The following is a 26331-nucleotide window of genomic DNA, read 5'->3' as shown; positions in this document are numbered from 1 at the left end:
TTACCTGTTTTCTAAAAATTATTTTAAAATTTAATTATCCAATAAAGTAAAATGATTAAAAATAGGCTAAAAACATTTAAATGTTTAAATGAACTTTTATTCTGTAAAACATTAAATAATAATTTTAAAAAATTACTTTTAAAAAATATTTTTTAGAATTGTTTTCTAAAATAGTTATCAAACAAATCTCAAGTATAATTTACTTTTTAATTTTGATGTAAGTATCTTACATTTTAATTTTCAATGTTCAAAATTTAATATTTTGTCCTTAATTGTTAAAAAAATCCATGATCAATTTATTAAGTAAATAAATAAGGTTAAAATACAAAAAAATAAAAATTGATTAAATTTGAAGCCCACACGCTTTACAGTTGCATACGAAAATCTATAAAATAAAAAAAGTGAAACTCCACAGCCCTGGCCTGCAACCATTCCTGATCTCTCTTCCTCTAACAAGCAGACAGCTGGGTTTCCCTTGAACGCTGGGTTTCCCTTGAACGCTGTCTCTGTGAATGCATTTAGCACACTGAATTTGACTGGTTTTTTCGCCATTGAAGTGGGGTTGTGGTTGAGTTCACTGGTTATGGTTTCTCTTTGTCTCAGACTCTGAGAAAGGTGGAGATGAGACCACCAAAATACAAGCTGGTTTTGGTTGGTGAAATAAAAGAAGTAATTGATACTTTTTGTACAATACTACCATCAATGACATGACAATTATACTTTTCATACCATAATTAGAATCTTCGCGTACCAAGGTTAGGTTCAAACATTTTCCTTTAAAGCCTTTGTGTTATCCACCTCTTTCCATTTAATTATTATCCACATATGTGATTTTTTGTGGGGACTCCCCTCCACGTGTCACTTCCCTCGGTATTACCGGGATAGCTGCCACATCATCCGAAGCCTTCCATCCAGACCACACAGGCATGCGGTAAATGACACCAGACTCCCTAAGTGGCAACGTCTTCCAGCCAGCCTTCAAACCCTCTTGATACGTGTAATCATTTTCATCTGACATGGAGGTGACTAATAAGATATTCCCCGGTCCTTACATCTATGTCAATGGATTATCACACACTGTCTCATACCTCCAGCAAGTTGAAGTGACGAGCAACTGCATCATGACACAACTTTTGACGGCACCTGTTAGCCGCCTAAAACTGTAATGATTGTCCTGCCACCTACAAGGCAGCCATCATTACGGAAAAGGTCAAAGTGCCTGTTCAGCGCTACAGTGACTTTCTTCTAAGCACTATAAAAAGTCCTCCTGAAGTATAATCCAGGTACACGCATTTAAGCAGACTTATTCATTCTCTCCCTAAAAGGGTCTGATCTACCTAACTTAAGCTTCAGAGGGGTGTGCCCGGACCACCTGTCCGGACATCCTTTGTGTAGGGAAGAAGCTTGCCCAGTTCCATGTCGCTGGGCAAAAGCTCTAAGAGGCACAACGTAAGGAGTATCTGACCTCAGTTGACCTCGCATTGACAATTTCCATTGCTGTTTTGAAACTCTTTAGCCCCAACATCACCACCATGAATGACCAACCTATTGCACTCTATTAAACCAAGAATACTTTACAAGACTATAAAATTCTCATTTGGTGCCTTGGCAGCCATCACCCATTTATGCACACTATTAGAACGGTGTGGAACTGTTACGCCCATGACATCTCTAGAATAGTTGAGACGTTGTAAAATTTTATCCATTATTCCCAGAACTTTCACCCAACTCTAGAGGAAGGTAGAGATCAGTGGACTCCTTTGGAAGAATGTTTCCACTGTTTGGAAAAATCTCCCATCTAGAAGGTCATTTGTTAAGAATGAACAACTTGACTTCATGTTTACAAAGTTCTACTCTGCTGTAAGTGCTCAAATCATGGATTATTTAAGAAAAACCCAACACAATGAGGAAAAAAAAATGTAGATTTATCGGAATCCCACCCTTTTAAGTATTGAAAGCAGATGTTCAAGGGGAATTAATACGAAGATGTTTGAAGAAGATGAAATTTGGGGAAGCCTGAATTTTACGGGCTTAAATAAAATTCTAAAAACAAAAAACTAAGAATATTATTAAATTCAGCATCACTTAATCTAATGCTAGAACCATTTCAATACTAAAAGTTTCACTCCCAATACACCGTTTCACAAAATAGTAGCATTTAATTTGCTCCAGGTCATTCTTGTAGAAAATCTCCTCCAATTAGTGTTTGCTAGAAAGGCTTTCAGCCTCAATAAAGGCCCATTATACTTTGTGACATACTGGCAAATGGAAAAAGGAGACAATAGCAGCACAGTTGGATGGTTTCCAAATGCAAATTCACAGAAGGAAGTCCATACTCCATAGCAAGCAACAATACCAGGTTTATAATTCAAAAAAATCTTGATTATAATTGAAGGCTCCTCCACACAAGAACCACAATTTATTTTAATTCTGTTGGACGTCAAAAGATGAAACTTGCTCTAAATTTAAACCAGGACACAACCTTCCATGACTATAATGGCTTTTCCTCGCAACAGCACCCTCTGGTTTTGTTCATCTAAATGAATATCCACTATTCCACTTCTAGGAGATGCCTGAACAAAGTAAACATTATAGTATAATCAATATGATGAAGACCATAATGACGATGATGATAACAATGATGATGATCGGGGGAAGATTACCGCATATGCAAGTAAATCACATTTCCCCAACTTTTGGCTCCAATAGGGTGCTAAGCTACAATGTGCACTCCCACAAACAGGATCCTGAGAGATAAAAGATATTGAGCACAAAGGAATATATGGAGGTATGCAGAAATTGTAATGAAAAGGAATGGACCGATGCTGGGGGGAATTTTCTCCAGCTGAAAAACACTCTCATGTGTTCTAATTTAGCATGTCCAATCTGGTCTGCATACTTTGAAGAAGCATATATATAAATTTTCAAAACAAGCTAGATGTTCGATGTGAGAAGTTGTTTGATGCTGCAAAGAAAAACATTATAATGGCTTGAGACCAAGTGACAACTTATTACCTCCTTGATCCCCAATTTGGGACAGAAGAAGCGATTGAAGAAGTCAAATTCAGATTCTGGAGGAGCAAGCCCTGTTATAATTAACCCCCTCCCTGGAAGTTTTTGTATATCATCAAACTGTGGTTCTATATCCACAACAGTCTTCCCAGATGGTAGCACGACCTGAACCAACACAACACAACTAGCTGTGAAGAAGTTGTCTTTCTCTACCATATGAATTATATGGACAAAAAAGTGAAGAAGCAAAGGGCTAAAGGATTCGAGAAAATACAAAGAGGTCATCTTTCTCAGTCTTCTTTATATCAATCACTGAAGCACCATTCAAGGCTTTGGATATTGATGCAACCTCAGCAGAGTTATATTCGACCATTGGGACAATCGGGAAATCTAATTCGACAGAGAAGTGTTCTTGTGCTTCTCCATTCTCATACTTCAAGGCATCTGATTTGTTGCCTTGCATGACTTTTCTGGCAGTTAAAACTCCAGACAGTGTGATAAACTCGATTAAATTCCCATTCACCAACCTGGAAGTGAAGAGAAAGTGTGCTGCTGCTAAGGTAGCATGGCCACAGAGATTCACCTGCAAACAAGCGTAGCATAGACTTAACACAAGAGAGACATACCTAGCTGTCAATTGAAACACAGACACAAGCACTAATTGGTCAAATATGTATTAGATTTATAACGACCTACTCCCAACCATTAGATATTTCCTCGTTGGGCCAAAAGGGTTCTCAAGATTTTAAAACGCGTCTAATCTACATGATTAAGAGGAACCCATAAATATTCAAGTACTTTTCTCCTTCCCCTATCTAATGTGATATGTTAAACAAACTCTCATTTGTAATGATCTATTCCTATTTGTGTAGATATTGTCTGTTTTGCACTAAAGAGGCTCTCATTTATATATATAGTGACAGGAACTTTTTTCGGCTATCCAAGATATCATAAGATTAGTATAGTTTACATATCAAAACCTGCAAACCCAGTCAATGAAGGTTGTAAACAAACACCACAATAAGGGATTAAGCTTGATTATTATTTTTCTCTTCAGTTTGGGAAATGGGGAAGAAGATTGAAATACAGCACAAGTATGTTCTTTTCCTTCGTATCTATATTCAAATTTGGTATTGGTGGTTCTCAGAATTTCTCACTTGGGGCGGCATACTTTTTCTTGAAACTAGTAAAACCCAATTGAAGCAAGCATTGGATTAAGTCATCCAATAATTCCTGAAATTAAACTTCAAAGTAATAAACAAAAGCAAGAAACGAATTTGGTAGCTGAGAAAATGGGACGAAAAAAAAAATAAAAATCAAACTTATCTTCTCAGTGCTTTTTCTTTCAGAGGACTAATTCCCACCTTTTCTTAACAACCAAACATAGCACATGATAAAAATTGTAGAAATGAACTCACCTCGGTAGTGGGAGTGAACCATCTGAGCCGAAACCTAGGAGTTAAAATTGTAGTGGACGAGTCAAGAGCCTCTGGCTCAGTGATCCGATTCAAGTAACAAGTTTCAGAGATATTGAACTCCATAGCCAGGGCCTGCAACCAATCCTCATCTCTCTCTTCCTCCAACAAGCAAACTGCAGCTGGGTTTCCCTTGAACGCTGAATCAGTGAATGCATCTACCTGTCTCACAATTCTCAACCATATTCAAATATATAGGATGTACCCACATCTACATATAGAAAAAGAGGGAGATGCGACACTTACCACTGTGAATTTGACTGGTTTTTTCGCCATGAAAGAGGGATGAAGTTCAGCTGGAATGGTGTTTTCTGTTATCTCTGTATGGGAAGGTGGGTATCAGAAACTCAAGTCTTAAAAGGCGGCTTCTCTTCCGACGACTCTTTTGAGCTGTTTTGCGGTTGGTGGATTATGGAAATAAAAATTTATTAATTACAAGTTTTTTTTAGATTCCCTTTTTCACAACAGAGAAAGATAAGATCCAACTGTTTTAGAAAAGGGTTTTTAAGAATAATATATTATTATATTTGATATTTAAATGTATTTAATATATTTAATAAATAAAATTAAATAATTATATTATATGATTAAATCATATTAACTCATTTAATAATACTTAAAATTAAATTCAAAGTAATAAATAAAAGAAATAATAAATTTGCTTAAAAAAAAAAGAAAAAAAATTAAGGATATATTTGTTAACTATTTTGGAAATTTAATTTTTTAAAATAAAAATTTGGGAAGACATGTTTGATAACTAAAAACTGTTTTCTATTTTCATTTTTAAAAACAGAAAATATGATGCTTTCAGATAACATTTTTCAGTTGTTTTATATTATTTTTACCTATTTTCTAAAAATTATTTTAAAAATTAATTAATTATTCAATAAAGTAAAATGATTAAAAATAGGTTAAAAACATTTAAATTTTTAAATGAACTTTTATTCTATAAAACATTAAATAATAATTTTAAAAAATTACTTTTAAAAAATATTTTTTAGAACTATTTTCTAAAATAGTTATCAAACAAATCTCAAGTATAATTTACTTTTTAATTTTGATGTATGTATCTTACATTTTAATTTTCAATGTTCAAAATTTAATATTTTGTCCTTAATTGTTAAAAAAATCCATGATCAATTTATTAAGTAAATAAATAAGGTTAAAATACAAAAAAGAAAAAAAAAATTGATTAAATTTGAAGCCCACACGCTTTACAGTTGCATACGAAAATCTATGAAATAAAAAATAAAAAAAAGTGAAACTCCACAGCCCTGGCCTGCAACCATTCCTGATCTCTCTTCCTCTAACGAGCAGACTGCAGCTGGGTTTCCCTTGAACGCTGTCTCTGTGAATGCATTTAGCACACTGAATTTGACTGGTTTTTTCGCCATTGAAGTGGGGTTGTGGTTGAGTTCACTGGTTATGGTTTCTCTTTGTCTCAGACTCTGAGAAAGGTGGAGATGAGACCATCAAAATACAAGCTGGTTTTGGTTGGTGAAATAAAAGAAGTAATTGATACTTTTTGTACCATACTACCATCAATGACATGACAATTATACTTTTCATACCATAATTAGAATCTTCACGTACCAAGGTTAGGTTCAAACATTTTCCTTTAAAGCCTTTGTGTTATCCACCTCTTTCCATTTAAGTATTATCCACATATGTGATTTTTGTGGGGACTCCCCTCCACGTGTCACTCCCCTCGGTACTACCCGGATAGCTGCCACATCATCTGAAGCCTTCCATCCAGACCACACAGGCATGCGGTAAATGACACCAGACTCCCTAAGTGGCAACGTCTTCCAGCCAGCCTTCAAGCCCTCTTGCTACATGTAATCATTTCCATCTGACATGGAGGTGACTAATAAGATATTCCCTAGTCCTTACATCTATGTCAATGGATTATCACAGTGTCTCATACCTCCAGCAAGTTGAAGTGACGAGCAACTGCATCATGACACAACTTTCGACGACACCTACTAGCCGCCTAAAACTGTAATGATTGCCCTGTCACCTACAAGGCAGTCATTACGGAAAAGGTTAAAATGTCTATTCAGCACTACAGTGGCTTTCTCCTAAGTACTATAAAAATCCCTCCTAAAGCATAATCCAGGTACGCGTATTTAAGCTGACCTATTCATTTTCTCCCTGAAAGGGTCTGATCTATCTAACTTAAGCTTCGGAGAGGTGTGCCCGAACCACCTGTCCGGACATTCTTTGTGCAGGGAAGAAGCTTGCCCAGTCCCCGTCGCTAGGCAGAAGCTTTGAGAGGCACAACGTAAGGAGTATCTAACCTCAATTAACCTCGCATCGACAATTTCCATTGCTGTTTTGAAACTCTTTAGCTCCAACATCACCACCATGAATAACCAACCTGTTGCATTCTATTAAACCAAGAATACTTTACAAGACTATAAAATTCTCATTTGGTGCCTTGGCAGCCATCAGCCATTTATGCACACTGTTAGAACGGTGTGGAACTGTTACGCCCATGACATCTCTAGAATAATTGAGACGTTGTAAAATTTTATCCATTATTCCCAGAACTTTCACCCAACTCTAGAGGAAGGTAGAGATCAGTGGACTCCTTTGGAAGAATGTTTCCACTGTTTGGAAAAATCTCCCATCTAGAAGGTCATTTGTTAAGAATGAACAACTTGACTTCATGTTTACAAAGTTCTACTCTGCTGTAAGTGCTCAAATCATGGATTATTTAAGAAAAACACGACACATTGAGGAAAAAAAATGTAGATTTATCGGAATCCCACCCTTTTAAGTATTGAAAGCAGAGGTTCAAGGGGAATTAATACGAAGATGTTTGAAGAAGATGAAATTTGGGGAAGCCTGAATTTTACGGGCTTAAATAAAATTCTAAAAACAAAAAACTAAGAATATTATTAAATTCAGCATCACTTAATCTAATGCTAGAACCAGTTCAATACTAAAAGTTTCACTCCCAATACACCGTTTCACAAAATAGTAGCATTTAATTTGCTCCAGGTCATTCTTGTAGAAAATCTCCTCCAATTAGTGTTTGCTAGAAAGGCTTTCAGCCTCAATAAAGGCCCATTATACTTTGTGACATACTGGCAAATGGAAAAAGGAGACAATAGCAGCACAGTTGGATGGTTTCCAAATGCAAATTCACAGAAGGAAGTCCATACTCCATAGCAAGCAACAATACCAGGTTTATAATTCAAAAATCTTGATTATAATTGAAGGCTCCTCCACACAAGAACCACAATTTATTTTAATTCTGTTGTACGTCAAAAGATGAAACTTGCTCTAAATTTAAACCAGGACACAACCTTCCATGACTGTAACGGCTTTTCCTCGCAACAGCACCCTCTGGTTTTGTTCATCTACATGAATATCCACTATTCCACTTCTAGGAGATGCCTGAACAAAGTAAACATTACAGCATAAAAAATACGATGAGGACCATGATGATGATGATAATGATAACAATGATAATAAGCGGGGGGAGATTACCGGATATGCAAGTAAATCACATTTCCCCAACTTTTGGCTCCAATAGGGTGCTAAGCTACAATGTGCACTCCCACAAACAGGATCCTGAGAGATAAAAGATATTGAGCACAAAGGAATACATGGAGGTATGCAGAAATTGTAATGAAAAGGAATGGGTCGATGCTGGGGGGAATTTTCTCCAGCTGAAAAACACTCTCATGTGTTCTAATTTAGCATGTCCAATCTGGTCTGCATACTTTGAAGAAGCATATATAAAAATTTTCAAAACAAGCTAGATGTTCGATGTGAGAAGTTGTTTGATGCTGCAAAGAAAAACATTATAATGGTTTGAGACCAAGTGACAACTTATTACCTCCTTGATCCCCAATTTGGGACAGAAGAAGCGACTGAAGAAGTCAAATTCAGATTCTGGAGGAGCAAGCCCTGTTATAATTAACCCCCTCCCTGGAAGTTTTTGTATATCATCAAACTGTGGTTCTATATCCACAACGGTCTTCCCAGATGGTAGCACGACCTGAACCAACACAACACAACTAGCTGTGAAGAAGTTGTCTTTCTCTACCATATGAATTATATGGACAAAAAAGTGAAGAAGCAAAGGGCTAAAGGATTCGAGAAAATACAAAGAGGTCATCTTTCTCAGTCTTCTTTATATCAATCACTGAAGCGCCATTCAAGGCTTTGGATATTGATGCAACCTCAGCAGAGTTATATTCAACCATTGGGACAGTCGGGAAATCTAATTCAATAGAGAAGTGTTCTTGTGCTTGGCCATTCTCATACTTCAAGGAATCTGATTTGTTGCCTTGCATGACTTTTCTGGCAGTTAAAACTCCAGACAGTGTGATGAACTCTATCATATTTCCCTTCATCAAGCTGGAAGCGAAGAGAAGGTGTGCTGCTGCTAAGGTAGCATGGCCACAGAGTTTCACCTGCAAACAAGCATAGACTTAGCACAAGAGAGACATACCTAGCCGTCAGTTCATTGAAAGAAACACAGACACAAGCACGAATTGGTCAAATATGTATTAAATTTATAATCACCCACTGCCAACCATATAGGTATGTCCTCTTTGGGCCCAAAGGGTTCTCACAGTTTTAAAACGCATCTAATTTGCATGATTAAGAGGAGCCATATATATAGTGTCAAGAACTTTTTATGTAGTAATTGTCTAAGAGGCTCTCACGACTTTAAAATGTGTTTACATGGTTAAGAAAAGTCCATACATATATAACGACGGGAACTTTTTCAACAATTGGAGATATCATAAGATTAGTATAGTTTACACATTAAAAACTGCAAACCCAGTCAATGAAGGTTGTAAACAATCACCACAATAAGGGATTAGGCTTGATTATTATTTTTTTCTTTGGTTTGGGAAATAGGGAAGAAGGTTGAAATATAGCACAAGAATGTTCTTTTCAAGAATCTGTTACTCCCTAAAGACATCCACTTTTCTGGGGAACAAAATGGAAGTCCTTTCCTGCATATCTATATTCAAATTTGGTAATTGCGATTCTCAGAATTTCTCATTTGGGGCATAATTTTTCTTGAAACTAGTACAACCCAATTGAAGCAAGCATTGGATTAAGTCATCCAATAATCCCTGAAATTGAACTTTAAGTAATAAACAAAGGCAAACAACAGATTTGGTAACTGAGAAAATAGTGCAAAGATGAAAAATAAACTTATGTTATCAGTTGTAACGATCCGCACCCAACCATGTAGATATTATCGGCTTTGGACCCAAAGGGGTCCTCACGGTTTTAAAACGCGTCTACTTGATTAAAAGGAACCTCTACGTATATAGTGTCAGGAACTTTCTCCCCTATCCGACGTGGAACATCACAAACACCCCTCATGCAGACACAACATCCTCATTGTATCCCATGGGATTGCGGGGCCAAACAAACAAAACCAAACAAACCCCCACACCGGGGTCGGGGATCAGCTCTGATACCATTTGTAACGACCCGTACCCAACCATGTAGATATTATCCGGTTTCCTTCTCTATCTGGACATTGTGGTTTTTTTTTCTCAGAGAACTAATTTCCACCTTTTCTGGACAACCAAACATAACATATGATAAATATGGTAGAAATGAACTCACCTCAGCAACAGGAGTGAACCATCTGAGCCGAAACCTAGGAGTTAAAATTGTAGTGGACGAGTCAAGAGCCTCTGGCTCAGTGATCCGAGTCAAGTAACCAGTTTGAGAGACATTGAACTCCATAGCCAGGGCCTGCAACCAATCCTCATCTCTCTCTTCCTCCAACAAGCAAACTGCAGCAGGGTTTCCCTTGAACGCTGAATCAGTGAATGCATCAACCTGTCCCACAATTCTCAATCATATTCAAATATATAGGATGTACCCACATTTACATATAGAAAAAGAGGGAGATACAACACTTACCACACTGTATTTGACTGGTTTTTTCGCCATGAAAGAGGGATAAAGGTCCGCTGGAATGGCGTTTTCTGTTATCTCTGTTTGGAGGTGAAGATGAGAAACTCCAAGTCCTCAAGGCGGCTTCTCTCCCCAACAACTCTTCGAGCTGGGCTTTTGTGGTTGGTGGATTATGGAAAAAAAATTATAAATTACTTTTCTTATTAGATTCCTTGTTTAAAAAACAAAGGGTGATATTTTATTTAAAAATTATTTCTTGACTTTGTATAAAAATAAAAGGGTGATAACATCGAATCTTCAAAAACAGATCTCAAATCTAATTTTTAAGAATTTTATTTAAAATTATTTTTTGATTTTGTATAAAAATAAAAGTTTGTTTAAAAATCAAAAATATTTTTAATATTTTAAAATAATTTTATATTTCATATTTTATTATATATTTGTATAATTATTTTTAAAAATAACTATAAAAAATAATTAAAAATAACTAATAAATGTTCTCTAAAATCCTTTTATGTTTTATTTTTAAAAATAAAAAATAAAAATAATTTTTTTTATTGTTAAACATTTTTTTTTTTAAAAAAAGTATCTTCAAAAACAACGGTCAGAACCTTTCAACTAGCCATGTTTAATTCTCCTGTACTACCCTTCAATTTTAATCCCTTGCCAAATTTATCCTTTAATTTAAATAAGTGAATTGCCACGACGCTATACAAGTCTCATTTCATTCAGAAATATCAGATTAAAAGAGATAAACTAATATACACATTTGAAAAAATAATAATTTTTATATTTTAAAAATTATATAAATAACTTCATTTTGATATTATTATTTTAAAACTTTTTAGGGTTAAATGCATTTTACCCTTTCAATCCTTCCCATGGACAAAATATTCTTGTGTTGAAACCAACCCTATAAAGTGTTTAAAAATCGTTTGATAATTATTTTAAAAAATGTTTTTATACTTTCTTACCTTTAAACTTTTGTTTATCTTTTAAGCATTAAAAGGGTTAAAAACACTTTTTACAACCACTTCACTACAAAACGCACACTTAATATATACTTTATAATTTCCTACAATCTACTATTTTTCACTCATTTTCTATCTAAATTTCAATAACCATTACAATGTTATAATAGACGCATACTTTAATTAAAAAAAATATGCTTCCACTTATCCAAAATTCCGATAAACCACTTGTCCAATAATATATATGTAACAAGACACATTGGATATAAGCATGTCCACATAGCACAAGAAAACTACTCACAAATTGACAAATTGTGCTTAAATAGCAAAGATTTTTCATTCAAATTGAAGAATTTTTTTTTTTTCATATATGAGATATTTAGTATCATTATTTCGGGAGAGAATTGAGCAGCAACCAACCAAAAAAAAAAAAAAAGGAAAGAAAGGAAGGAAGAACAGCAGACCAGCGTTTTAAAATGCATATTTAAAAAGTTACATAGAGATGAGAATCCAACTCAAAGGAGGGTATGGATCTCGGGGTGGGCCAGTTAAGAATCCATCTGAGTTGAGAAGGGCTCACATATGAGTGAGTGTGGATGGCCCCTAAGGTACTCTACTCTCCGAGCTTTCACAGAAAGCCTTGGAAGTAGTTGGCACGATTGAAGGTGTTCATACCGATATCCCAGCCCCATGTATTCCGAGCAGAGGAATGAGTCATGACACTACAAGTATTTGACCATACCACGACCTTCAACGCTCAGTTTTGTAGCTTGAAGCTGCTTCTTTTTGGGTGCCTTCAACTGTTGCAGCTTCTTGTTCATCTGCAATAAAATCACAATTAAACAGTATTCAGAACTTGTCTAAGAAAAAGGACACAATAAAAACAAGTCTCCAAGTTATACACAGCATGTGAAGCAATAGAAGACAACTATTCAGATCTTTTAAGGAGTTTACGGGTCAAATAAAAACATCTATGCTCATAGTTCTTCATCCGACAGTCCCAATATCTTAATATTGAAGATGTTATCAAATCTTCACGGTGAATCGCAATAGAAGGGCAAAGAGGATATATCTTATGTTACAGCAGACCAGATAACAGAAAACCTGAAATTTTGAACTGCGAAACCCCCTATTCATATCTTCTGTAGAACCACCCAAACTCGGTCTCATCTCGATATTGCTTCCATTATTTTCTTCGGAAAGTTTCACAATAAATTATCTTTTTCCAATTGCCTGGATGGCTCTCAAGCAGTTTGCTAAGCACATAGCCACAGTAGATTGATGGGCCTCCTTATTATATAAATGATGCAGATCATAAAATGATTTTATTGTTAAGGTAGACTAATTCAAAACAGTGGAATGTGAATGTGCAGCCCAAGATTAGCTTCTTCGCATGGGAGGCTACGTGGGGCAAAGCCTTAACCTTGGATATGGTCCAAAAAAGAGGATGGGTCTTGGCAAATAGATGCTTTATGTGTCTTGAGAAAGAGGAGAACATAAACCATCTTCTTCTTCATTGTTCAAGAACAAGGGCGTTATGGGATCTTCTTTTTGCTTTATTTGGGGTGTCTTGGGTTCTGCCTTCTTCAGTTAGAGAGACCCTTATAAGTTGGAATGGTTTTTTCTTAGGCAAAAATCGCAAGAAGGCGTGGAGAGCTACTCCTCTTCACATTTTCTGGACGGTTTGGAAGGAGAGGAATAGATTGGCTTTCAAGGATGAATTGTTGTCAATTCAGAGACTGAAACACTCTTTTATTCTTACTTTCTGGGTTGAGGCTAAGTTATTCATAGACGATTGCCCTCTAACTATAGCTAATTTTATTGATTGGTTGGGTTCTAAGTAGGTTGTGGTATTCGGTTCTCTTTGTATTTTGGCTTTTTTGAAGGCAGGTGTATAGGTATTGTATACTTAAAGTCGCTATTTTAGCGTCTCTTTTTTAATGAAATTTATTTACTTATCAAAAAAAAAAAAAAAATCGAATTTGATAACATTTTCATTTTTTTCTTTTTCTAATATAAAAAATTATAAAGAAATAACAACAGAAAATCGGAGGCTTGTCCTCTATTTTAAGGTTGAAGACGCTATATAGATGCACGGTTCATGGCACTCATGCAATAAAAAGTATTGAAATAAACAATGCCATATGTTAGCCCAGATTACTCACTGGAAGCTTTGACTAGACTCAGATGAGTCCAGAATACTTATCCATCTCCAAATCAACTAGAATTTCAACGGCTTAAAAGCATTGGCAAAACATTCTTTTATATCCTCAGATAATAGGTTTTTTTTTTCCTCCTTGATGATCACAATTTAACAGAAGCAAGTGATTCAAATATATTATCGGAATATTTAGAAGGAGCAAGTGGTCCAAATCAGCGTCAGAATAAGTAATCATCTGCTTTTGATACCCAGACTGTTAACTTTTTTCTATGGAAAGAGAAGACTAACCTTCAGACGACGTTGATCCTGTACAACTTGTTTAGCACGGGCCCTAATTTCATCTGGATCAATCTTAGACTGAGGACGCACTATAAAATCTAGCGGCATTGCTTCTGGCCTTGACGCATGTAACCTAGAAGATGATTGTCCAGACTTCCTTTCCCTGCATTGTAGTCAATGAAATATATTCATTGATTGTGCATGGTTCGAATGGCTAATCAAGAGTTGAGTAGGAGGAACAAGATGGAGTATTTTATAAAAACTTACTGTGGAAGGTCAGCCAAATCAAGATCATCATCTCTAGATTCCATTCCTGCAGCTTTATTCATTGGCCTATAGAGGAAATAAAAAGATAAGACCTCAGGCAAAAGAATATTAGAAATATAAAAATAGAAACAAAGGATGGGAAAAATAGAGACAATTCACATATAAAAAAAGCTAGACAGAAAGGTAATAAGTACTTCTTTGCAGATGGCCTCCGAAAGGGAACCCTCTCATCATCAAAGTTCCTCATATCTTCAAACCTTGTGCTCTTATTAAATATGGGCCGACTCTGCATTCATAATTTTCAAAATGACATGGAAATATTATTGCCACTGAATACAAATATTTCAAAACTTGAAACCAAGAAAAAGGTCTGAAACAAACCTGATGTTAAAAAAGTAAATATAGATATTTAGGTAAAGATAACCAAACAACATTTTTCAGATACCTATTTTCAGAACTAATAAGTTCACATTAATAATAGAGCTCTTATTAGGCACAGAATATGCATGCATAAATCTGCACAGAATAAAACATCCATAAAGATCCATTCCAGTTCTGACACCCATTTACAGGGGGGTCTAATGGAGCAGACTCCATTCTCCATGACTGCATGATGAGAAGTTGGACGTCTATGATGGAATTGTCAGAAAAGGGAGAGAACCCATGTTAAATCTGAGAGAGGATATCTCCAGGTATAATCCTTGAAAAAGGAGACATACATCCACCATGTAGACAAATGTCACAGCTATCCCAAATAAAATATAAAGTAGGACAGGCAAAGTGATTCCAAATACATATGGATACGGTGAGTAAAGAAACTTATTCAATTACCCATTTATCAACCAAATCCTTAGCAAGTTTTCTGTTGGCGGTAGTCTCCTCATCAGACTTTGATAAGAACATAATGACCTGCACAAAAATACAGTAAATCAGTACACCCTTGTTCCCTCAACTGCCAAGCTGCAAAAATTTGTTTCATAAGGCAAAATCAACCTTTCCAAGACCACTCTTCTTCAGCTGCTCTCTTCTATCATACTGCTCTAGATCAATAGGGAACTGCAAGGAAGAAGCCCATTTCAGGTTCTAAGTAAAGTTTTCTTCAGAAGCAAGAATCAGTTAATCATGTATATACATGTCATTAAATCAAATAAGGAGAAACCATGTATATACATCAGTTAAGATCCTTAATATTGCTGCTCGGATGTTTATATTGGGTAAGCTTCCGTCAGGAAGTGGTTCAAGCCAATTCTTCAAAAGGGTCAGTACCCCATGATCTAAGAATTCTTGCTGGAGTTGTTTCCTGCACCAAGAGTAGTTGAAATGAGAAAGAAGAAGAGACAAACACAAGATGGACCAAAAATGATGATTTGCAACTAACGTACTTTGAGAGAACCTCAGTAAGAAGAGGGAGCTTTTTGAGTTTATTAATAGCAGGTTTTGACTGTCTATTCAGTTCTGCATCTTCTTCAGCTGTAACTTCTAGCTCAGCCATGACATTCTCAACAAGCAATGCAATTTCTGCTGCACTTTTCTCATTTTTCTTCTTTTTCTTACCCATCTTGAAGAGCTGCTTAATTTCCTCATCCTCTTCACCCTCTTCCGCCTATCAAAATCAGGGAAATTAACTTTAAAATCATCCAAAAAAATAGAATTACTTTCAAAATAAAAATAGTAACTGAATAGCACAACACGTTATAAGTAACCCTCTAAATAGTAACACAAAGCTCTATCTTCAAAATTTTGAAATCAACAGCAACATTGATTCATACCAATATTCTAGACAAACACATTGCCTAGAAGAGTAAAGGCCATCAGAAAGCAGGGTTTGGATTGGATGATCTGACAACCATCTCGGGTACTACAGGAAAGGAAATGTACAAGAATTCTCATTCTAGGATTTGAATATGTCAGGGACACAAAATGGAACAAAAATTCAAAGCATTTATTTGGTTGTAGTAGGAATGGAACAAAAGAGGATTATTGTTCACATAACACCCGTTTCACTCGAACATATACTTCCCACTGCCCCTCCTAAATGTCAAATTAGTTTCTTTGATGGAAAATGCAGGCAAGATAAGTTGATCGAATTTGAATCCTAAATCATTCATTAACTAGGATTTTAATATCTGAAATTACAGCATCAACACTGCAAAAAAAAAAATACTTTTTCTTCAAAATTTTAACTATCTTTGGAAGCAAAAAGAAACAAATCTTTCTTTCATTCTTGTGTTTGAATCCTAAATCACTCATTAATTAGGATTTTAATAACTAAAACTACAGCATCAAAACTGCAAAAAAGATGGAATTTCTTCAAATTTTTAACCATCTTTGGAAGCAAAAAGAAACAAATCTTTCTTTCATTCTTTTGCTTCATTTTCTCACCACTAAAACAGTGGATTAGACAACAAAAAAAATAGTAACAACTGCAATATTGGGTTCTTTGGGCTAAATAAAAAATTAAAACAAAAAAAAAGCAGTTTTTAACATCACACTGAGCAAGTACCCTCAATGAAATCCCAAACTATGAAGGAAACCATTCAAGAAAAGAAAAAACACAGGAAGAAAGAAGAAAGGAAAGTTTTTAACATAAAACAAATATTGACCATTTTTAAACTTGAAGAGGAGAGAGAAATATCCCTCATGAGACCCTAGGATAAAAGTTGAAGCAGAGCCACATGGATTTTGGAGTGTGGAGGAAAGACATAAGATAACCCTACTAGCCCATCCATTGCAAGATCATGAAACCAACCATTCGAAATACAGGATTCCATCCATGGATTGATTTTAGCATTCAAACACCAAAATGGAGTTGAACCAGTTGAACAACAGAATGGACTAAAGGGGTCTAGGGCAACAAAGGCATGAGCGAGAGAGCGAGAGAGGCTGCCAGCGGTGAGAATGTTCGTCGCGCGGAGAATAGGAGGAAAAGGAAGACGAGCAGTTTGGGGGTGGAGTCCAAGACATTTGAGCTGGAAATGGTGGAGAGGGGAGGAAAAACCCTAATAATCATAACGGAAAGTAAGAAAGGGGTGTCGTCTTGGGTGCGAATGGGGTTGAATAGCGTAGGGCTGTTCATGGAAGGTCTACACCAGTGCATCGAGGATGTGAGGGAAGGAAGATGGGAAAAGGGCTGGAAGGAGAAGGGGAGAAGCTTCTCCCTGGTGCGTGTTACTAACAGGGTGGGTTGCTTTTTGCGATTAGGGGTCGTTGATTTGGAGTTGAAGAGATACAGTATATGTATCCCGAAGGGCAAAGGGGATAAGAGGGGATGGACGACGATGGTAGAGGCTCTTTGTCAGATGGATATCAGTATTGACAAAAAGGAACAACAAGAAGAGGTGAAGGCACTGGGAAGGTCGCGTCCAGATATGGTGAAGGGAAGATCATTTGCGGACACGGTGAAGGGTTGGTGGAATAAGGGGTCCAATAACATTCGAGTGGAGGTGGAACGGGAGGAATTAAGTAGAAATCTCAGTAGGCTGGAACATTGCCTGATTGGAAGTTGGAGCCCTAGCAATGCAAAAGGGGAAGATCTGGAAAACTTGGGTTGGGAAATGGCAAAGGCCTGAGGATTGAAAGGCAAGATGGGGATGGCAAGTCTGGGAAAAGGGCGAGTATTACTAAAATTAGAATTAGCGGAAGAAGCAAGGCGGGTTCTTCTCTCTAGTAATAAGGTGGTGGGAGGAGTTCAATTGGACTTGGAGCGGTGGAACCCAAGATCGGGTTGTTTGGAAGAAGGTGAGGCAAGAAAGGAAGTGTGGGTGAGGATATTGGGGCTCCCAATTTCGCTATGGGTCCCGTCGGTGTTGAGAAGGGTGCGAGATGCTTGCGGTGGGTTTTTAGACGTCGACCCACAGATGGAGAGCATGGAAGAATTGCAGTGGGCTAGGATTTTGGTTAGATCGGACGGCGAGAATATCCCTGGCTCGATGGAGATAGGGGTTGAAGAGATGACATATATCCTAACCCTATGGTGGGAGGCGGCGCCGTCGTTAAGGCAGGAAGAGGGGAGAAAGCGCGGCCTGTGGAGTCGTCCAAGAGGGGAGGTTAGAGGTGATGAAGATACAAGCGCCAGGGCGCGAGTGGAGGAGATGGTGTGTGCGGGGTTCGAGGCGCAGTGTCAGTCAGAGGATGGGACTGGTCGTCTGACGCAAGACGTGGGCTCTGCTGCAATGGGCTCCCAGGCGCAAATGGGCTTGTTGCAGGGGCCTGGATAGAAGACTGGGCCTGCGGATCCAGGCCGGGAGTTGAATTGGGCTTATGGGCTCTCAGTGCCATCAGGAAGTGAAGCCTCAAAGGGGGATCAAATTGGGCCACGGCAACCCAGAAGTTCGGGGCAGGCTGCTAGCTCTGGTCTAGGCCATCTTCATAAAGGGAAAGCCATATCAGCCCAGGCCCATCTCATGGACAGTGGGCTTCTTTTAAAAACCTATCCCTCTGGCTCCAACGGTCATATTAAAAACGACAACTTGGAGAGAGAGTTCGTCAGATGCAGAGAAGAAGAAATGGGGAGAAGGCAGCAGCTGGACCTCAACCATCCGAGAGCAAAAAGGATGTTAGAGGAAGAAGATGCGAGGTATGGTTTAGATGCAAATTTGGGGGGTTTCAGGGCTCAAGGGTCTTCCTCTTCTAATCTCTTTTGTTTTGGTCGGACTCCAGAGAGGGAGTGTTACGACCATTCTGGGGTGCGAAAGGAGGGAATTCTGATTGGAAGTGGGTCACGAAGACCAAGTGCAGAAGAACATATAGGGAGAAGGGATGGCTGTTGGGACTTGGTTGAGGTCAACAGTGTCGACCCTTTGGGAAGAAGTTCGGGGTGGACTGTAAACCAGACGGAAGTCCAAGAGGGTAGGAAGGAAGCTCAGATTAACTGGGAGGAGAGTAGCCTGGTTAAATTCAGTCAATTTCTGGGCTTCTCAACGGAAGGTCTGGAGAAGGAAATCCTGAGCTTTTTGGGCAAAATCAGGAAAAGGAGGGAGAAGATAGTAGGCAAAGGTCTGTTGGAGACCTCAAGGTTTGAAAGGGAGATTAAGAGACTAGAGTGCTCTGTTTACTATGAGGGGGATACTAAGAAGAAAGGACCTACCAAGGGTAGGGGGAACCAAAGTGCAGTTGTCCAATGAATTTAAGAATCTTGAATTGGAATGTGAAGGGAGTGAATGATAGTTCCAAGAGGAAAGTAATCAAGTCAGTTATCAGAAATCAAAAGGTGGACATGTTCTGTATTCAAGAGACAAAGATGCAAGTTATGTCTGAAGAGGTGGTGAGGAGTCTAAGGCCGGGGAGATTTCTTGATTGGAAGGTGTTGAATGCTATGGGAACGGCAGGGGGTATTTTGATTTGTTGGGATAAAAGATCTCTGGAGATGTTGGGGATGGAAGAGGGCCAATTTTCCATCTCCCGTAGATTCAGGAATGTGGGAGATGGAGCAATCTGGGTGTTCACGGGGGTCTATGGTCCTTTCTCCAGAGAAGATAGGGAGTGCTTGTGGGAAGAGTTTGGGGCAATTAGAGGATTGTGGGAGGAGCCATGGTGTTTAGGAGGCGATTTCAATACAACTCTGTACCAAGCTGAAAGAAGTAGAAATGGGAGGATCACCTCAGCTATGAGGAGGTTTGCCCAGATCATAGATGATTTAGGGCTTGTTGATGTCCCATTGCAAGGGGGATCTTTCACTTGGAGTGGGGGGCTCAATAATCAATCGTGGGCCAGGTTGGATAGATTCCTAGCGACTCCCAATTGGCTAGACCAATACAATAGGGTTCTTCAAAGAAGATTGCCCCGTCCAACATTGGATCACTTCCCGGTTCTGCTTGAGGGAGGAGGGCTAAGGAGAGGTCCATCCCCTTTCAAATTTGAAAATATGTGGCTCAAAGCTGAGGGGTTCAAAGATCTGAAAGAGGGGTGGTGGTGGCAAGGGATAGTGGTTAGAGGCAGGCCGAGCTACAGGTTAGCGGCTAAGCTGAAGGGATTGAAACAAAACTTAAAAATTTGGAACAAGGAGGTTTTTGGAAGATTGGAGAAAAACAAAGTTGAAGCCCTTCAGCAAGTGGAGCGTTGGGATTTAGCGGAAGATGAGAGAAATTTAACAGAGGAGGAGTTAGGTCACAAAAAGGAAGCTAAGGAGAATTATGCAAAGTGGGTGTCGATGGAAGAAGTGCACTAGAGACAGCTATCTAGGGAATTATGGCTAAGGGAAGGGGATAGGAACATGGGGTTTTTTCACCGCATGGGCAATGCCCGTAGGAGAGTCAATACCCTGGATAAAATCAAGATAAATGGGGTGAGGATTACAGAGGAACAAGAAGTGAGGGAAGGAATTGCAAATGCATATCAGCAGATCCTATCGGAAAACCCAGGTTGGAAGGCGGATATAGGGGGTATTTTGCTGAAGCAGATCAGCCTTTCAGAAGCTGAAGCCCTTGAGCTTCCATTTTCTGAGGTTGAGATCTATGCAGCTTTAATGGGGATGAATGGGGACAAAGCCCCGGGTTCGGACAGATTCACAGTGGCCTTTTGGCAAAGATGTTAGGAGATTGTGAAGGAGGATGTCTTGGATATGTTCAAGGAGTTCCATGAACAGAACTCCTTCATCAAGAGCCTAAATCATGCCTTTTTGGTCTTGTTACCGAAGAAAGGGGGGGCGGAGGACTTAGGTGACTACAGGCCAATCAGTTTGCTTGGGGGATTGTATAAATTATTGGCTAAGGTGCTGGCCAATAGGATTAAAAAAGTCATAGAAAAGGTGATTTCCCCTGATCAGAATGCCTTCATCAAAGGGAGACAGATTCTTGACGGCTCCCTAATCGCAAATGAGGTAATAGACTCTTGGAAAAAAAAGGGAGAGAAAGGTCTAATATGTAAATTGGACATTGAGAAGGCGTATGATAGTATCAATTGACAATTTTTACTAAAGGTCATGCAAAAGATGGGCTTTGGGCCAAAATGGATAGGATGGATGTGGAGCTGTATCTCCACTGCCAAGTTCTCAGTGCTGGTGAATGGGGTTCCAGCTAGGTTTTTCTCAAGTTCAAAAGGGCTAAGACAAGGGGACCCTCTTTCCCCCTACTTGTTTGTCTTGGGAATGGAAGTTCTAAGTGTGTTAATCACTAGGGCCGTTGAAGGGGGGTTCATCCATGGTTGTAGGATATGGAGAGGAAGAGGGCAGGCCGTCAATATTTCTCATCTACTATTTGCGGATGATACAATTGTATTTTGCGAGGCAAAGAAAGAGTCTTTGTTGTATTTGAGTTGGATCCTCTTTTGGTTTGAAGCAGCATCAGGACTAAAGATTAATCTGGACAAAAGTATGGTCATTCCGGTAGGGGAGGTGGAAGGGGTGCTTGAGCAGGCTGCTGAAATTGGGTGTAGGGTGGGGCAGCTGCCTACTGTCTATTTGGGGCTGCCCCTTGGGGCACCTAATAGAGTCTCTTCCGTTTGGGATGGGGTGGAGGAGAAAGTGAGGAGGAGGTTTGCTCTTTGGAAACGCCAATATTTGTCCAAAGGAGGGAGAATTACTGTTATAAAGAGTACGCTGGCCAGCATTCCCTTGTATCAAATGTCGTTATTCCGTATGCCTAAATCAGTGGCCAGAAGGCTTGAAAAGCTTCAAAGAGACTTTTTGTGGGGAGGAGCCAACGGGGGGAACAAGGCTCATTTAGTCAAATGGGAGGTGGTGTGCGCGGATAAAGAAAATGGAGGATTGGGGTTAAGGAAACTTGTTTGTTTGAACAAAGCTCTTCTAGGCAAATGGATTTGGAGATTCGCGTGTGCCAAGGAGGAGCTTTGGAAAAAAGTGCTTGAGGCTAAGTATGGGCAAGAGGAGTTTGAGTGGAGGACAAGGAAGGCAAACGGGGTGTTTGGAGTTGGGGTTTGGAAGGAAATCTTGAAGGAGTCCGCTTGGTGCTGGGAAAATATGGTGTTCAAGGTGGGAAAAGGCAATAAAATAAGGTTTTGGACAGATCCTTGGTGCGGAAACAATGTGCTGTCCCAAGGCTTCCCGGACCTCTTTTCCATGGCTGCCCAAAGGAATGTCACAGTGGAGGAATATTGGGATCAAAATTTGGGTCAAGGAGGGTGGAATCTAAGGCTGTTAAGGGACTTTAATGATTGGGAGTTAGGGTTGGTGGGCAATTTATTAGTTGTGTTGAGGGATTATAGAGTAACTTTGGAGGAAGACTTGGTGTTTTGGAAGGAAGGAGAGGACGGGCTGTTTGAAGACTTGGGCAATTTTTTTTATTTTATTTTTTTTTTTTTTATCAAAAAAAAAAAAAGCGTATAGTATGTTGGCAAATACTAAAGGAGCGGATTTCCCTCATAGCAATATTTGGGTGGACAAAGTTCCAACCAAAATTGCTTTTTTTGCTTGGGAAGCTACTTGGGGGAAGGTTCTCACTTTGGATAGGCTGCAGAGAAGAGGGTGGCAATTCCCTAACCGGTGTTTCTTGTGTGGGTGTGAAGAGGAAACGATCAATCATATCTTAATTCATTGTACAGTGGCAAAAGGGTTGTGGGATATCATTCTTGCGTTGTGTGGTGTACAGTGGGTCTTTCCTAATTCTGTAAAGGAGGTTCTTAGTAGTTGGAAAGGCTTTTTTGTAGGGAGAAAAAGGAAAAAAGTGTGGAAAGTCATCCCGCTATAAATTTTTTGGACAATATGGAAGGAGAGAAATAGGCTAGCTTTTAAGGGGGGAGTGTTGGCTTTTCAGAAGTTAAAAACTTTGTTTGTGTACAATATTTGGGGTTGGGCTAAAGTGTACATTGATATGGAGTCGAATTCCCTAATAGGTTTCTTGGAGTGGTTAACCTCCAATTAGGGGTTGGGTTGTTTTGTTTTTTGTTTGAGGGGTCTTTGTAGCATCGTATACTCCCTGTATGCTTTGCGGCTTCTAAGCCTTCTTGAATATATTTGCTTGCTTATCAAAAAAAAAGGAATCAATTCCCATTTTGAGCCCATATTCCACCAGCCAACCAAAATACCTTTAGCAAAAGGCAATTATTATCAACACTAATCATGAAATTGGATTCCTCATTCTAGTCAACCAAATGTTCATTTGGCAAAAAATGATATCAAATGTAAAGTTCAAATGGGGATGACATCCTAACCTGAGGAGCATCACCAGGGGAACGTGCTTCACGGTCACTTCCATATCGGTCAGCAGGGTCAACACCAGTATCATCTATGAAGTTATCATCATCCACAGTCCTTGGACCCTCGTGATCATCCTACAGCATTCCAAAAGACAAAATAATATGAATAAAGAATCATTTCATCATTCAATGAAAACATGATTCACCATGAGTAAGCTTCAAAACAGTCTTAGTCGGGTACAACCAAACAAAGAAAGGAGTGTGGCTCTATCAATTCTGTGCATGATCAAGCATATGAAATCATACAAACCATATGGAATAAACCCTGATATAGATTTACACAGTCAGAGAGTATCAGGAACAGCCAGAAAAATATGAAAACACAAATTAGCTTCAAAATTTGGAATCAAAGTTCACTAAATTACAGAATCATATACATAGCAAAGACCAATTTTGTGGCTGCTTCCTTTTACCAGAAAAGTAATAAACCATAATTGTTGTGCACCTACAGAGAAAACAGAACAATTGGCAAATAATTAAACAAACTTCTATTACTGAAATCTCAGACTTCCTACAAATCAAACAAATCACAATTTGATTCCAAAAAGATCTCATTCACTTAAAAACCAGTATCTTTTTACACAAAGATCAAAATATCCAATAATAATCCCAATCAGTTCATCTTAAGCAGATTTACCCCCAAACCCTAATTTCCAATTTCCAACTTTTCTAGATCACTAAATCAGAAAAACAATCATAATTCATTGTATTAGCATAAGCCCTAGTATGCTAAGTGACTAAATTAACATGTTTCATCCCAAAAATTTGTCCGCAATTCCCGCGATTTCAAACAGATTTAACTCTCAAACCAGGAGAAATTCCAGTAATTTGCTGAAGATTAATAATATAGTAAAGAAAGTACCTCAGAATCTCCTCCTGCAATCGTATCCCAAAGCTCCTTCACCTCTGCATCGCCATCCTGATCCTTGGACCGCCTCGACATCCCCTTCTTCAAGCCCGATTTGAACCCCTTATCTTTCTTCTCCAACCTCAATTTCTTCTCCTTCCTCTTGCTTCCACTATCAATATCCTTCCTCTTCCTCAAAAAATCATCCTCGTCGACGTCACCTTGAAACGCCGCCGGCGAGTCATCCTCGTCGATCCCGGGGTAGTGAAGGGGGCTCTCCTTCGCGCTCTTCTTTACTAGCCTCTTCCTTGGCTTGGATTTAGAGAAACCCGAGTCGTCTCCGTACACCGGCGTCGGGGACCGTTCCCGGCGGCGCCAATCGTCGTCGTTGTCATCGGGGATGTCGTCTTGGAGGAGATGACCTTGATCCTCCACTTCCCGATCGGATTGGACCTCATCGAAGTCCATCAACGGCTCCCCATCCTCATCGCGATATCTGCAACAAACAACAACAAAACCGATTCAAGCAATTAAAAAGATAAAAACCCTAATTCCGAGAAAAGAATGAAAAAAAAAAAAAACCTAAGTTAGAGAGAGAAACTGACGGATCGTTTTCGTAACCCATTGATGGAGATGAAGAAACGTTTCAGCGATGTAATTGTAGTGCGGAAATTAGAGAGAGAACGATATAAGTTCAGAGAGAAAGAAGAGAAATTGTGGAAGCTGAATTTATAGAAGAAGCCAGCCAGCCATGGAGGGGAGGGGGTAATCCTGCAATTCTGCAGTTTGTGTTTTTTATTATTTTACATTTCTTACGTTAATTTTATACAACTTGGCATTCACATTCAGCATCTCTACAATGTTTATTAGTCGATTCTGGTTTATTTATAATATGCATATTCAGAATTCTGATTATAATATTGATTTTAGATTTAGAATTAAGATGAAAGATACTTAAGATTTGTTTGGAGCGATACCATAAATCATTTTTTTTTTCTTAATAATACATTTGAAGTATTTTAAATCTTTGGAGAAAATAAATAAAATGTATTTAATACTTAAATTTATTATTAATTTTTTCTTCCTATTCTAACTTATCTTTCATTTTTTTCATCAAAATAAATTAATTCTTTTTATAAAAAATCACATGAAACCTTTTACTTTTTGTAATGGTAATAGTGTTTTCATTTTGAAATATTTAAATCTTTTAAACTTTTATATTTAATTAAATAATAATAAATTAATAATAACACTTATTATATTATAGATAATTATTAAATAAAAAGTTTCATCACTCATTTATATTATTTATTTAAATAAATTTAAATTTATTAAGAAAATAACTACATTTTTTTTAAATATTAAGATTTTGATATAAAATTTATCAAAATAATAAATAAATAAAATCTATTGAGATTTTAATTCTTTTAAACATTTTTAGAACAAAATTTATTTTTCTTTTATATATATTTTTCAATTTGATTGAATGATTTGATATATTATATATTTTTATTTGATATGAAATTATTTAATTTAATTAGGTTTTATTTTATATCTTTGTAAACAAAAAATAATAATAAGTTTTACAAAATATATAATGGTTTTTGAAAACAAATTAAAAATATAATTTTTAACAACATAATATAAGTCAATGATTTTTCCATAAGAGTTTTTAAATTTAACATAAATTTTTTTATTTTATTTTCTTTAAAAGAAAGTGTATAGATCATTGATTTTTTATTTACTTTTCACTTTTTTCATTCAAAAAATGTCTTAAAAGTTATAAATTTCATTATCTTTAAAACCATACTATTAATATAATAAATGTTATTAAAAATTATCATTAAAAGTTTGAAAACTTTTCAAAATTCTTTTAACAATTTCATTTTTCATCTTTAAAGTTTGAAATTTTTTTTATCTCTGTTGTCATTCTTTATTATTTTCAAATATTTCTCTTTAACTATTTCGAGTATGCTATCCATTTTTTTTTATTTAGACTTTTTTCATATTCCCTCACGTGCTTTGGTAAAAAAAAAAAAACAAATAGCATACCCGAAAAATTTGAAAAGAATAGAGAATGACAAAAAAGATAAATAATAATAATAATAATAATTTAAAAAAAAAAAAAAAAACCTCTCAAACTTTAAAGATGAAAAATGAAATAGTTATTCAAATTTCTAAACTTTAAATGATAAATTTTTATAACTTTGATTATATTAATAGTGTGTTTTAAAAATAATGAAATTTATAATTTTTAAGACA

The 26331-nt window shown here is 37.4% G+C and overlaps 3 protein-coding genes across 4 annotated transcripts; all 3 read right to left on the bottom strand.

Moving 5' to 3' along the window:
- Positions 1-2139: 2139 nt before the first annotated feature.
- LOC117917635 (uncharacterized isomerase BH0283-like) lies at positions 2140-4856 on the bottom strand. Its single transcript, XM_034833976.1, has 6 exons — positions 4734-4856; positions 4431-4649; positions 3287-3595; positions 3016-3177; positions 2664-2747; positions 2140-2573 (listed from the first exon to the last, which is right to left on the bottom strand). The coding sequence occupies exons 1-6, from the start codon at positions 4761-4763 to the stop codon at positions 2466-2468; spliced, it is 912 nt and encodes a 303-aa protein (XP_034689867.1). The 5' UTR covers positions 4764-4856; the 3' UTR covers positions 2140-2465.
- A 2763-nt stretch (positions 4857-7619) lies between these two features.
- LOC117918874 (uncharacterized isomerase BH0283-like) lies at positions 7620-10533 on the bottom strand. The gene is made up of 6 exons (XM_034835829.1): positions 10401-10533; positions 10098-10316; positions 8609-8917; positions 8338-8499; positions 7986-8069; positions 7620-7892 (listed from the first exon to the last, which is right to left on the bottom strand). Exons 1-6 carry the CDS (start codon positions 10428-10430, stop codon positions 7785-7787), a joined length of 912 nt encoding a protein of 303 aa, XP_034691720.1. The 5' UTR covers positions 10431-10533; the 3' UTR covers positions 7620-7784.
- Positions 10534-11710: 1177 nt separating this feature from the next.
- Positions 11711-24837, bottom strand: LOC117918873 (protein IWS1 homolog 1). Of its 2 annotated transcripts, none has more exons than XM_034835827.1 (11): positions 24675-24837; positions 24085-24565; positions 23178-23297; positions 15455-15675; positions 15243-15372; positions 15066-15128; positions 14904-14981; positions 14267-14358; positions 14073-14138; positions 13815-13968; positions 11711-12186 (listed from the first exon to the last, which is right to left on the bottom strand). In XM_034835827.1, exons 1-11 carry the CDS (start codon positions 24692-24694, stop codon positions 12088-12090), a joined length of 1524 nt encoding a protein of 507 aa, XP_034691718.1. In that variant the 5' UTR covers positions 24695-24837; the 3' UTR covers positions 11711-12087. The 2 variants fall into 2 exon arrangements, with proteins under 2 accessions (XP_034691718.1, XP_034691719.1); XM_034835828.1 differs by lacking the exon at positions 24675-24837 and adding an exon at positions 24652-24670.
- Between the last annotated feature and the right edge of the window lie 1494 nt (positions 24838-26331).

This window comes from Vitis riparia, chromosome 7 (genome assembly GCF_004353265.1).
Source record: "Vitis riparia cultivar Riparia Gloire de Montpellier isolate 1030 chromosome 7, EGFV_Vit.rip_1.0, whole genome shotgun sequence".
NCBI classification, from domain to species: Eukaryota; Viridiplantae; Streptophyta; class Magnoliopsida; order Vitales; family Vitaceae; genus Vitis; species Vitis riparia.
Note: the sequence above shows the minus strand (reverse complement) of the source record. Positions and strands in the feature narration are given on the sequence as shown.

What these genes read in the sequence shown, in the direction of transcription:
- LOC117917635 (XM_034833976.1), bottom strand. Translation starts at nt 4,763, where the DNA reads ATGGCGAAAAAACCAGTCAAATTCACAGTG. An exon ending in GGTTCACTCCCACTACCGAG is followed by an intron (nt 3,596 to 4,430) that starts GTGAGTTCATTT and finishes GCTTGTTTGCAG; the next exon opens with GTGAATCTCTGTGGCCATGC. An exon ending in GTGATTTACTTGCATATGCG is followed by an intron (nt 2,574 to 2,663) that starts GTAATCTTCCCC and finishes TACTTTGTTCAG; the next exon opens with GCATCTCCTAGAAGTGGAAT.
- LOC117918874 (XM_034835829.1), bottom strand. Translation starts at nt 10,430, where the DNA reads ATGGCGAAAAAACCAGTCAAATACAGTGTG. An exon ending in AACCAGTCAAATACAGTGTG is followed by an intron (nt 10,317 to 10,400) that starts GTAAGTGTTGTA and finishes ATTGTGGGACAG; the next exon opens with GTTGATGCATTCACTGATTC. An exon ending in GGTTCACTCCTGTTGCTGAG is followed by an intron (nt 8,918 to 10,097) that starts GTGAGTTCATTT and finishes GCTTGTTTGCAG; the next exon opens with GTGAAACTCTGTGGCCATGC.
- LOC117918873 (XM_034835827.1), bottom strand. Translation starts at nt 24,694, where the DNA reads ATGGGTTACGAAAACGATCC. An exon ending in TTGCAGGAGGAGATTCTGAG is followed by an intron (nt 23,298 to 24,084) that starts GTACTTTCTTTA and finishes GGAATGCTGTAG; the next exon opens with GATGATCACGAGGGTCCAAG. An exon ending in AGAAGAGTGGTCTTGGAAAG is followed by an intron (nt 14,982 to 15,065) that starts GTTGATTTTGCC and finishes ATTTTTGTGCAG; the next exon opens with GTCATTATGTTCTTATCAAA.